Genomic DNA, 13,205 nt, shown 5'->3' with positions numbered 1-13,205 from the left:
TTTTTTTTTACCTCAGGTTATTTATTTATTTATTTTTTAGTTGCAGGTGACTTTTTTCATTCTAGGTAAATAGCCTTTTAACTTGACTTTTTTTTTTTTTTTAGCACATTTCAGTCCGATTTTTTTTGTACTTAACTCCTGCCTCCCACGGACGATTTTCTTCATCTTAACGAAGGATTTGTGGCTGTGAAGGGGTTTGTTATGGGCAAATTTAAATCCCTCCAGTGTATTGAAAAAATTTAATCCCTCCAGTTTATTGAAAAACTCTATTTGCTGAATAAAATCGTCTGGTGATATAGATGAAATGAAAGCTAGGTCATAGATAGGTAGATATATAGATAGATACAGATAGATAGATAGATAGTGTTAGATAGATTGAGACAGACAAAAAGATAGATAGATAGATTGATAGATAGATAGGTTGAGGCACAGATAGACAAACAGATTAAGACAAATGATAGATTGAGACAGACAGGTACACAGATAAGTAGATAGACAGATAGAGGGAGAGAGAGAGAGAGAGTCATGGTTCTAACTAGAGAGGTTAGATTTCGCTTTAATTCCTTTATTATTAGATCTGTTCACCTAGTAAAAGAAAATAGATGCTAGCAAGAATAGTATTTGCTCTCTCTCTCTCTCTCTCTCTCTCTCTCTCTCTCTCTCTCTCTCTCTCTCTCTCTCTCTCAGAAAATGGTAGTAAGATTTAAAATGGAAAAGAAAATGGTGAGGCTTTTTATGGTACACTTTGAAAAAATTATGTAGTCAGGATAGAATTTTCTTTTTTCTTCTTAAACTCTCTCTCTCTCTCTCTCTCTCTCTCTCTCTCTCTCTCTCTCTCTCATGGTAATAATAATAATAATAATAATAATATTAATACTAATAACAACAATTTCTACATTTCCATATTTATTCGTGCATTTAGTTTCCATCCCTATTCATTGTCTTATACATTGTCTTGATTGTCTTTTTCAGGTCCCCGCTTCGACGATTCAGATAAAGTTGAGGTACAGGCTGCGGTGGGACGGGACGCAACCTTTACCTGTACCGTCACCAATATCAGTCACTATAAGGTACGATTGTTTTGAAATTGTCTTAGTGTTGTTTTGATATTGTTTTGATTGTCTTGAGATTGTTTTGATTCTGATGCTTGTTTTGATTATTTTGATATTGTGTGGGTGTTGGTGAGGGTGTTTTGGTGTTAGTATTGTTTGTTTTGATGATTGTTTAGTTTCTTGATATTTTGAGAGAGGCCACCATTACCTGTACCGTCACTATAAGGTACGATTGTTTTGACATTGTTTTGATTGTTTTGATATTGTTAGGGTGAGGTTCTGGTGTTTGTTTTGTTTTGATACTGTTTGGATGTTGGTAAGGTTGTTTTGCTGGTTGTTTCGATAGTTTTGATATTCTTCTGGTTGTTTTGATGTTTTGAGAGCTGTCACCTTTCCCTGTACCGTCCCCGACATCAGTCACTATAAAGTACGATTGTTTTGAAGTTGTTTTGATATTATTTTGATTGTTTTGGTGTTTTAATTGTTTTGATATTGTTAGGGTGTTGGTGAGGTTGTTATGATGTTTTGATTGTTTTGATATTGTTTGAGTGTTGGTAGGCTTGTTTTGGTGTTTGTTTTGATTGTTTTGATGTTTTGAGATCTGTCACCTTTCCCTGTACCGTCACCAACATGTCACTATAAAATACAATTGTTTTGACGTTTCGATGTCTTTGTGTTGTTTTGATATTGCTTTGGTGTTTTGATTATCGACGTTGGCTGGACATATTTTTTCTTGGTTTGAAATTTTATACTTTGTCTTGGCATTGTTTTGATATTGTTTTGGTTGTGTTTATGGCTGATTAGCTTGTGTTTTGATATGATTGTTTTTAAGATGCTTTTATTGCCCTACACTAATATCAGTCACAAGAAGGTACGCCTGTCTTGATTTGTTTTGATGTCTTGCTGTTTTGTGTGTTTTGATGGTTTGTATTAGGAATTGTTTTGATTGTGTTTACTCTTGGTCGGGACATATATTGAATCAAAGGAGCCTGGGTGTTTTGGTGTCTATCTGTCTATCTATCTGTCTATCTTTCTTTATCTATCTATCGCCAGGTGTATTAATCCCGTAAGGGGTGGCTACAAACAAAGCGCCTCCGTGTCACCCTGTCCTCTGGCTGCCCTATCTCCAACGCACCCACACACCCATCTCATATACATCACCATCCCATCTCTCCACCTCATCCTTGGTCTCCCCCTCCCCCCCCACCTCATCCTCGGTCTCCCCCTCCCCCTCCACCCCATCCTCGGTCACCCCCTCTCCCCCTCCGCCTTACTCACTCTCATAGTCAGTTTCTCATTCTCCATTTATATAAGAATTTTATATATTTTTAATCCCATCTCAAAATCGCAAATCACCTGTTTACCTTTGACCCTGAGTTTATAAGGTTAGAGTTGTGAAGGTAGTTTGAGATAGATAAAGATGGATGGATAGATAGATAAATAGATGTGTGAGTACATACATACGTACATACATACATATACATACATATATACATACATACATTACATACATACGCACATACATACATATATACATATACTGTATATACATACATTTATACATCCATCCATCCATCCATCCATACATATATACATACATACACACATACATAGGCTACATACATACATACATACATATGCATATACATATACATTCATATATACATACATATATACAGACATGCGTATGTACATACATACATACATACTTAGAGAGAGAGAGAGAGAGAGAGAGAGGATAATTGAGAGCAAGAGGGAGCAATGGAAAGTGACAAGATTGAGGGAGACTGAGAGCGCGTAATGGAAATAAGAGAGCGAGTGAGAGAGTGGGTTAAAGAGAGTGAGAGAGTGCGGTAGAGAGAGTGAGAGAGGAGACTAGAGTGAGTAAGTGAGAGTTAGAGAGTGAGATACTGGGTTAGTGTGTGTGTGTGTGTGAGAGAGAGAGAGAGAGAGAGAGAGAGAGAGATACCGGTACAGTGGAAGTTAGAGCGAGAATGAAATATAGTGAGAGAGTAGATGGGAGAAGGAGAGAGAATGGGTTAGAGAAAGTGAGAGAGTGAGTGAGCGAGGTGTGCCTGTGAGGGGGAGAGAGAGAGAGAGAGAGAGAGTGAGTGGGAGGTAAAACGAGACAGTATGCCTGAATTAAAGCAAGAGAGAGATAAAGTGAGATAGTGAGATAGAGGTAGATAAAGTGAGAGGAGATAGAGCGATATAAAGCGAGGTAAAGTGAGATAGTGAGAGAGAGCGAGGTAACGAGATAGGACGAGATAAAGCGAGATTGAGCGATAGAAAGTGAGAAAGAGCGAGAAAAAATGAGGTAGAGATAAAGCGAGATGAAGTGAGATAGAGCAAGATAAAGTGAGTTAGAGCGAGATAAAGTGAGCTAGAGCGAGATAAAGTGAGATGGAGAGAGAGAAAAAACAGTATAGAGGAAGATAGTGAGATAGAGCGAGAGAAAGTGAGAAACAGCGATAGTGAGACAGCGAGATAGTGAGACAGCGAGATAGTGAGACAGCGAGATAGTGAGACAGCGAGATAGTGAGATAGTGAGGTAGAGCGATATTGAGACAGCGAGATAGTGAGACAGTGAGATAGTGAGGTAGAGCGATAGTGAGAGCGAGATACTGAGACACAACGAGGTAAAACGAGATAAAGTGACAGAATGAGATAGAGCGAGATAGAGCGAGGTAAATTGAGATAGACTGATAAAGGGAGGAGAGAGCGAGATAAAGTGAGATAGAGCGAGATGGAGCGAGTTAGAACGAGGAGGGGGAACAAGCAGGAAGTTCTGGCTACATCACCACACGCCACTGGACCCCAATGCTGCCCTTCTCCCAACTTCACCCCTCCCCAACCCCCTCCCCAAACCCCCAACCTCCCCCCTCCCCCCCTCTTGCAACCTCTTCTCCACCTCCCCATCTCCCTTTCATTTCCTCCTCCCCGACTCCCTCATCACCCCCTCCTCCTTCCTCTCCCCAACCTCATTCCCTACCCCTCTCTCCTTCCCCTCCCCTCCCCCCTCCCCTCCCCTCCCCTCCCCTCCACTCCCCCTCTCCCCTCCTCTCCCCTCTGAACCCCCAACCCCACCGATGTATTGTTGAACCTCACTCATTTATTCTCTCTCTCTCTCTCTCTCTCTCTCTCTCTCTCTCTCTCTCTCTCTCTCTCATATTTTTATTATTTCATTTTTGCCCTCTAAGTTCCTCCATTTCCTTTGTACTCTCTCTCTCTCTCTCTCTCTCTCTCTCTCTCTCTCTCTCTCTCTCTCTCTCTCTCTCTCTCTCTCTCACTTGGGCTTATCCCTTTTCTCCTTTAACTGCTTTCTCTTTTCTTTCTTCTTCATCTTTTCTTTTCGTCATGCTCCCTCACTCACTCACTCACTCACTCACTCACTCACTCACTCACTCACTTACCAACTCACTCTCTTAAGGGAGTTCCTTCTTTACCTTTTTCCTTCATTCATTTATTTCTTTCATTCTCCTTTTTGCTTCCTTATTTTCTTCTTCATTCGTCTATATCCACCCCTTTCTCTTTCGTGCTTGATTGCTTGCTTGCTTGCTTGCTTGCTTGCTTGCTTGCTTCCTTCCTTCCTTCCTTCATCTCTCCTTTCGTGTTTTTTTTTTTCCCTCTTCATATATTTCCTCTCTCTCTCCACTCACTTCCTTCCTCCCTTTGTCATCCCTCCCTCCTTCCTTTCCTCCCTCCCTCCCTGCCCCCCCCCTCTTGTTCTTTTCACCTTTCTCTCCATTCCTCTCCTCCTTTCCTCTGACCTTCCTTTCTTTTCTCCCTCTCTTCTTCCTTTTTCTCTCCCTCCTTTCATTTTCTTCCCTCTTCCTCTCTTTCCTTCCTTCCTTTCCTCCCAGTTCTTTCCTCCCTCCTTCAGATTTCCTTCATTTCCTCCCTCCCTCCTTTCTTTTCCTTCTTATTCTTCCCTCCTTAACATCCTCCCTCTTTCCTTCTCTTCCTTTTTATTCCTTGTCAAAGCTCACCTTCCTTCCTTCCCTTCTTCCTTCTTCCCCTACCAACTCTCCCCTTCCTGTCTCCATCATAGTTTTTTTTTTTCTCTCTCTCTCTCTCTCTCTCTCTCTCTCTCTCTCTCCCTTTCACTTCACTCTTCTCCTCCCTTCCCCTCCTTCCTTCCTTCACTTCCATTTTGTCTTCTTTCACGGTCTTATCCTCTCTCTTTCCTCTTTTTTTCTCTCCTTCCCTCCCTCCATCCCCGCGTCACACCTTCGTTTCCTTTTTCCTTCTCTCCTTTTTCTCATTTTCTTCTTTCCTTTTTCTCCTTCCTTCCTTCCTTCATTGGATTATTCAGTATTCCTTCTTTCCCTCCTGCCTACCTTCCAACCTACATTTCCCTCCTTCCTTCCTTTCTTCCATCCTTTCTTCCGTCCTTCCTTCCTTTCCTGCATGCCCGCCTCCCTCCCTCCCTCCTTCCTTCCTTCCTTCCTTCCTCCTTCCTTCCTTCCTTTCCTTCTGATCCTCATGTCCTTCCTTTCCTTCTCACCCTCCCGTCCTTCCTTCCCTTCCTTCTTTCCTTCCTTCTTTCCTTCCTTCCTTCTCTCCCTCTGCATTGTCATGGTGATTCCCCTCCTCTTATATCATTCCTCTCTCTCTCTCTCTCTCTCTCTCTCTCTCTCTCTCTCTCTCTCTCTCTCTCTCTCTCTCTCTCTCTCTCCAGAAAACTTGCAGAAATTAGAATAACAAAGAGAGATATTAAAGAAAGTGAGTGAGAGAAGTGAGACAAAAGTAGGAACAAAAGTCAGACAGCTTAAGTGAGAAAATTAGAGCGAGAAATATTCATGGTGTGAGCGAGTGTGAGATACGAGGTGCGTTAAAGTGAGCAGGCAGGAATAGCAGGAGAGAGAGAGAGAGAGAGAGAGAGAGAGAGCGTACTGCAAAAGCGAAGCCAGGTTGAGAAGTGAGAGTAACTTTCAGCCACAGAGAGAGAGAGAGAGGCAGGGGGGGGGACTTAGAGCCTCGAAAAGTGAGAAAATTAGAGCAAATCGTGTGGGATTTGAAATTGCATAATGATGTGTGTCAGAGAGAGAGAGAGAGAGGGAGGGAGGGAGGAAAGAAAAGCGTGGAGCAAGAATGTAAGAAAGGATAGAGATATGTCGGAGTAAAGTATGAGGCATGTTTGAGTAAGATCTCTGACTTCCCCTCTCACCCCATAACGCCACACGCACGCCATCTATTGTCTGTGACCGCAACTATTCCCCTTTCACTTAAACTTGGCCAAAAATTTGCTTCTCCGTCTTGATAGCTGGGTTGTAGCAATAAATTAACACTAGAATGTGGTGTTAGTCACGAAGAAGTGCTATGGAAAGGATGTAGAGTCGTAGCAATGTCCTTTTTCTGTCACTTAGCCGTACGATGTAAACAAAAAGGTGAAAAATCTAGGCCAAGTTAAGGTAAAAGGAGTGAAGTGTAGTTATTGTCACACCTGTCACTCATTGCAGACACTCACGTCCCATTTCGTACCTAGCCAGCATGGGAGAGGCTTAATTTTGGCTGTTACTCCCCCAGAGAAGATGATTTTGACCAACAGTGAATCGCAAATGGGAAGATAAACATACTGAAGCCTTTTAAAGATAGAATATACCTTAGTGGGAATATATTAGTTAGGGGTTGGAAAGAATGTTAGGTTTGCATGTAGAAAACTGGAATTTGTGTTTAGAGAGAGAGAGAGAGAGAGAAGTGAGATTAAAAAAGTGAGCGAGCGAGTGAGAGTTCTGCCCAGGTGACAAAAGGTAGAGAAAATTGACCAATACCCTTGTGACTCTCTCTCTCTCCATTAATTGCTCTAATTCTCTTTCACACATCCCCTCACGATTTGCAATTTCCGTTCACTTTCTCTCTCTCTCTCTCTCTCTCTCTCTCTCTCTCTCTCTCTCTGTATGTATCTGTCTATCTATCTATCTGTCTGTTTATGTTTATCAATGTCTCTCTGTCTGTTTATCTTTCTATCTGTTTAATCTTGTACATTCATGGTCACCCACATTTCATAAACTGATATGAGAGAGAGAGGTAATGAAGGGTGAAAAATCAAGCATCACAAATCTGATGTATGTAGATGATGCTCTGCCGCTTGAAAATACTGAACAGGAGTCTGGTAGATTGGGGGTAGATGAACTTGGTAGATGGGGTAGATGAGCTTGGTAGATTGGGGTAGATGGGGTAGATGAGCTTGGTAGATGGGGTAGATGAGCTTGGTAGATTGGGGTAGATGAGCTTGGTAGATGGGGTAGATGAGTTTGGTAGGTGGTAGATGAGCTTGGTAGTTGAGGTAGATGAGCTTGGTAGATAGGGGTAGATGAGCTTGGAAGATTGAGTTAGATGAGCTTGGTAGATTGGGGTAGGTGAGCTTGGTAGATTGGAGTAGATGAGCTTGGTAGATTGGAGTAGGTGAGCTTGGTAGATTGAGGTAGATGAGCTTGGTAGATTGGGGTAGATGAGCTTGGTAGAATGAGGTAGATGAGCTTGGTAGATGGGGTCGATCCTGGTATATTGGGGTAGATGAGCTTGGTAGATTGGGGTAGATGAGCTTGGTAGATTGGGGTAGATGAGCTTGGTAGATGGGGTAGATGAGCTTGGTAGATTGGGGTAGATGAGCTTGGTAGATGGGGTAGATGAGTTTGGTAGGTGGTAGATGAGCTTGGTAGTTGAGGTAGATGAGCTTGGTAGATAGGGGTAGATGAGCTTGGAAGATTGGGTTAGATGAGCTTGGTAGATTGGGGTAGGTGAGCTTGGTAGATTGGAGTAGATGAGCTTGGTAGATTGGAGTAGGTGAGCTTGGTAGATTGAGGTAGATGAGCTTGGTAGATTGGGGTAGATGAGCTTGGTAGAATGAGGTAGGTGAGCTTGGTAGATGGGGTCGATCCTGGTATATTGGGGTAGATGAGCTTGGTAGATTGGGGTAGATGAGCTTGGTAGATGGGGTCGATCCTGGTATATTGGGGTAGATGAGCTTGGTAGATTGGAGTAGATGAGCTTGGTAGATTGGAGTAGATGAGCTTGGTAGATTGAAGTAGATGAGCTTGGTAGACTGGGGTAGATGAGCTTGGTAGATTGGGGTAGATGAGCTTGGTAGATGGTAGATTGGAGTAGATGAGCTTGGTGGATTGGGGTAGATGAGCTTGCTTGGTAGATTGGAGTATTTCCCTCCCAGTCTGATGCTATAGTGAATGGAGAGGCGAGTTAATGAGAGTTTAAGTACCTTGCCTGTAGCGATAGCTAAATATGCGAAGAAAATAGATAATAGGGTAACACAGGGTAGGAAAGTGGTTGGTGCTATGAAGGACTTGATACGAAGAGGTTTGAGAATGGCAGCTGCGAGTATCCTGCAGGAAGGACTTTTAGTGACTACGTTAATATAAAGATGTGAAATTTGGATGTGGCATGGAAATTAAAAGTCAGGAGTGAGAGAAATGGATCTGGGGTTGTTGAGGTGTGTGTGTGTGTGTGTGTGTGTGTGATGAGGAATGATGTGGCTTGTGCAAGATGTGGAGTAAGAAAGCCTGTGGATGTGCATTCATGGATTTTTCATTGTGTTATGCTTATGTGTCCTTTTTTTTCATTGACTCACCTCATTCATCTACTCGTATTTCATTTTCCTTTGATCATCTTACTTTTTTCACCTTACCTATCTTATTCATCTTTTATTTTTTACCTCACCTACCTCACTCATCTTCACTCATCTTATTCATTCCCTCAGACAGCCCTTAATGAACTGATGCTCTTGTCATAAATTTATATTATTCACCTCACTCATCTTACCCTACCCATCTTACCCCCTCAAAATCTTTCACTCCACACACTTCACTTTACTAGTTTACCCATTTTACTCATCTTACTCATGCTATAGATGGCATGAATCGAACAGAAGACATTATTTTTATCCTGTATTCATTGATTCATCTAACTCATCTTACTTTACTCATCTTGCCCATTGTACCTGACTTATCTTATTCACCATACTGACCTTCCATCTCTTACTAACCTTACTCATTGTACTCATCCTGCAGACGGCGTGGATCGAGCTGAAGAAGGGCATCGTGTTTGCAATGGGCGATGACGTATTCACGGAAAACCCACGAATCAGCGTCCATCACTCACTCACTTTGGACGGAGATGAGTCATGGGTACTCACCATCAAGAATGTGAATCTGAACGACACTGGCTACTACATGTGCTCTCTCAACACGCCCAAGAAGCTGAGAAAATACTACCACCTGTCCGTTGTGGGTGAGTACATGATGAGTGAATGAGTAAATAGTGATGAATAATGAATGCATCGTGCCAGTTATAAATCATAATTATCTTATTCAGTACATTAGAAAATTGTGGTGGTTATTGTTGTTGTTAATCAACACTAGTCTGTCTGGCCGAGCAGGCCCATCAACCGCAGACAAGCAAACTCCCTAGCAAGGCCGTCCCGTGCAGTGAGCATGTGTTACCTTGCCATGATGAGGCGCGGGGAAAAGTGTGAAGGGTTGGTTACTTTAGGGAATATTACCTGTACCATAAGTATGAGTAAATAAGTAAGCAGTTGTGGATGAGTGAATGAGTAAACAGTGAGTAAATGGTGGGTAAGGAATTAAAATGTACAGCAGAAGATATGATTATGAGGAAGAGGAAGCGAGGAAGGCTTTGTGAATACGTGTGATTTTAATATATACGCTGTGTGTGTGTGTGTGTGTGTGTGACCAGTATCAACAGAGAGAGAGAGAGAGGTTAAATACTCAATTAAAGCATGAATAATGAGAGGGAGAAAGAGGAGAGAGAGAGAGAGAGAGATGTAGAAGGTAAATGCTGAATTTTCACAGAGTGTGGCACAGTTCCCTGCTGTCCAAACTCCCTTGCTATGGACTAACGTCTTTTGTTCCTCTGATTTCCTCATATCTCAGCGACAGAAAGATAAAAGTAGATGATGTATATTCCAGTTACCACTTAGTTAACGCCGGCGTGCCACAAGGATCAGTTCTGGCTCCAACCCTATTCCTGATTCATATTAATTATCTCTTATCCGTCACCCACAATCCCATCCATTCATATGCAGATGACTCAGCACTTCAGCTCATTCACACTTAAACAACCATTCACAGAGTATAATATCTCTAAATCACAACTCAGTACAACCATCTCCATAAATCAAGACTTATCTTGGATCACTGAATGGGGACATAATAACCTTGTCTCATTTAATGTTAGTAAAACCAAATATATACAGTTTACTAATAGACAGATATTGCCAGATTCCTATATTACCTTCAATGCAACTAATATTCCTGTCTCCATAAGTACCTGAATTCTCGGTGTTTCACTTAACAATGCCCTCAGCTGGACCTCTCATGTCAGATTACTTGCTAAAACCGCCTCAAAGAAACTTGGATTCTTCACTGACGAGCAGTTGGCTGTAGTTTATAAGTCAAGTGCGCTCTCAGCTGGAATATTGCTCACACTTGTGGAATGGATGTGGAGAGGTTGCACTAAAACAACTAGACAAAATTCAGAACAAAGCTGTCAGAATTATTAATAACCCTGCTATTATACACTGTATATACACTGTATATGGCTAGTGAGGGAGTGATCGCCCTCTACCTACACAGATCAAAAGCCCTCGGGAGCAGGGGGGTGGCTGCTTTCTCAGGCAGAGGAACTCCTTGAGAGTGAAATGGCTGGGAAGCATGCCGGCACGTGACTGGCTACAGCATAGCTGGGTCTTTCAGGTGTGGGCAATCAGGCAAGTTAGCTGCCTACTGCGACTGCAACACATTGGCGAGGTGTTCAGGAAGTTAGCCAAAGAAACCTTGATGGACTCTGAAAGAACAATAATGGCCCCCAGTCCCGTGCAGCCCTTAAATGGGCAGGGGGTGCTAAGAATCTCACGGTTGCCTCAGTTACAATCTAATTCATTTGTTAATGCAAAAAATACAATTAAAATTGGTAACTGGAATGTGAGAACGCTAAATCATGACGGTAAAATCGATGAGTTAGTGAAGGTTTTTCAAAATTACGGACTTGATGTTTGTGCTCTGACAGAAACAAGATTAACTGGAGTCGATAAGTTGGATTTGGAGGATGGTATACGTTTATTGATATCTGGCCGACAGGACGGAATGCATTATCAGGGAGTAGGATTGTTGCTGGGTTGTAAGGCAAATAAGGCTTTATGTGAGTGGGATCCTATAGATGAGCGATTATTATACGCACGGTTTAAATCAAATCATGGCAACATCAGCCTGTTTGTGTGTTATGCACCTACTAATGATGCACTCGATGAAAGGAAAGACACATTTTATGAAAAGTTGCAATAAGGAGTAGGAAGGGTACCTAGACATGATGTTTTGATCTGCGTTGGAGACTTTAATGCAGTAATGGGCTGTTCAAATGAGGGATTTGAGGCATGTATGGGTAAGATGGGAGTTGGTAGTAGGATGAGTGAAAACGGAGTGAGGTTTGGAAGCTTCTGTCTAGCAAATGACTTAGTCATCGGGGGCACACTCTTTCAGCATTGCAATATACACAAGACAACTTGGGTGTCGCCGTGTGGAAAATATAAAAATCAGATTGATCACATCGCTATCAGTAGGAGGCATAGAAGTTCTCTGCTAGATGTTCATGTTAAACGGGGAGCGGATATTGGTAGTGACCATCAACTCAGCATTGCAAAACTAAGGTTTAAACTTAAAAATCAGAAGAAGGAAAAATCTGATGTTGGTAGATACGATATTGTTAAGCTTAGAAGGGAAGGAGAAGAAAAGGAGGAATTCAGATTAGAATGCAGAAATAGGTTTTTGGTGTTGGAAACGTTGGAAGAGGGAGAAAAAAGTGTAGATGAGATGTGGGAGGATGTGAACAAAGTTCTGCATGAGACTGCTGAATGTACGATTGGAAGGAGATATAGATTCAGGAGAAAGAAATGGATGTCAGAGGAAACGTGGGATATGATAAAAAAAGAGAGGTGAGGCTAAATTGAGGAGTGAGATGCAATGCGTTGATGAACAAGAGATTGAATTAGCAAGAGCTGCGTACTGGAGTTTGAATTCAGAAGTAAGAAGGTTAGCTAGGAGAGATAAAAGAAGATGTGTGGATGAAAAGGTTGCAGAGACTGAAATCTTAATAAACAAAAATGATGGACAGAGTCAAAGAATAGCATATGAATCGATTAGAGAACTGAGTGGTAATGCAGGTAAACGCAAGGAAATACCAGTTAGAGACAGGGAAGGAAATTTATTGACCAAAGATGGAGATATTAAAAATAGATGGAAAGAGCATTTTGAGACAGTTCTTAATAGACCAATACCACCAGAAGAGGATATACCGTCTGCTCAGGAAGATTTAAATATAGAAACAGGAGAGTTGAGGCTTGCAGAAGTGGAGAAAGCAGTAAAACAGTTAAAGAATAATAAGGCACCAGGGGAGGATGGTTTATTTCCGGAAATGTTTAAAGTGGAGGGGGATAGATTAATAATGATCTTGACCAAGCTATTCAATAAGATATTTGGAAGAATGGTGTAATTGTTAAAGTTCCGAAGAAGGGAGACCTGAGTGAATGTGGTAATTGGAGGGGAATCTCTTTGTCACCGATAGCTTTGAAAGTTTTCAGTAGAGTGTTGCTAAATAGGTTGGAGCCGGTGGTTGAGGGTATTCTGAGGGATGAACAGGCTGGTTTTAGAAAGGGACGTGGTTGCAATGATCAGATCTTTATAGTTAGGCATTTGATGCAGCAAGTTAATGAAATGAGAGTACCGTTAAGTCTTTGTTTTGTTGATTTTGAAAAGGCTTTTGATAGTGTTTCGAGAGAGACTATGGGGAAGATCATGAGACATTATGGAATACCAGAGGAGTTTGTGAGGGTCATTATGAACATGCATGAGGACACATTTTGTAAAGTGATGGTTGATGGTTGTCTGAGTGATTCGTTTGAAGTCAAGTCCGGAGTAATTCAAGGTGGTGTTCTATCGCCTTTACTATTTATATTGGTCATTGATTACATTATGAAACGCGTTGGAACAGAAACCGGTGCTGGTATACTTTGGGGAGAGAACAGGAAACTTTTGGATTTAGATTATGCAGATGATATAGTTTTGATTTGTGATGGGCCAGAAGAGATGCAGAGAGTGTTGGACTGTTTGGTGAGTGAAGGTC

At 41.8% G+C, this 13,205-nt stretch overlaps 1 protein-coding gene across 1 annotated transcript in view; it reads left to right on the top strand.

Annotated features, from left to right (window-relative positions):
* Positions 1-201: 201 nt before the first annotated feature.
* LOC145410418 (lachesin-like) overlaps positions 202-13,205 on the top strand; it is a 211,646-nt gene continuing 198,642 nt past the window's right edge. The window contains exons 1-3 of the mRNA XM_080280571.1: positions 202-226; positions 973-1,070; positions 9,080-9,299. Coding sequence (XP_080136697.1) covers positions 202-226; positions 973-1,070; positions 9,080-9,299 — 343 coding nt within the window. The remainder of the gene's footprint in view (positions 227-972; positions 1,071-9,079; positions 9,300-13,205) is intronic.

Source organism: Coenobita brevimanus, chromosome 85 (assembly GCF_032717465.1).
Source record: "Coenobita brevimanus isolate Jiangsu-jjx chromosome 85, ASM3271746v2, whole genome shotgun sequence".
Lineage (NCBI taxonomy): Eukaryota > Metazoa > Arthropoda > Malacostraca > Decapoda > Coenobitidae > Coenobita > Coenobita brevimanus.
The sequence above is the reverse complement of the archived record's forward strand: the minus strand, read 5'-3'. Positions and strand labels throughout refer to the sequence as shown.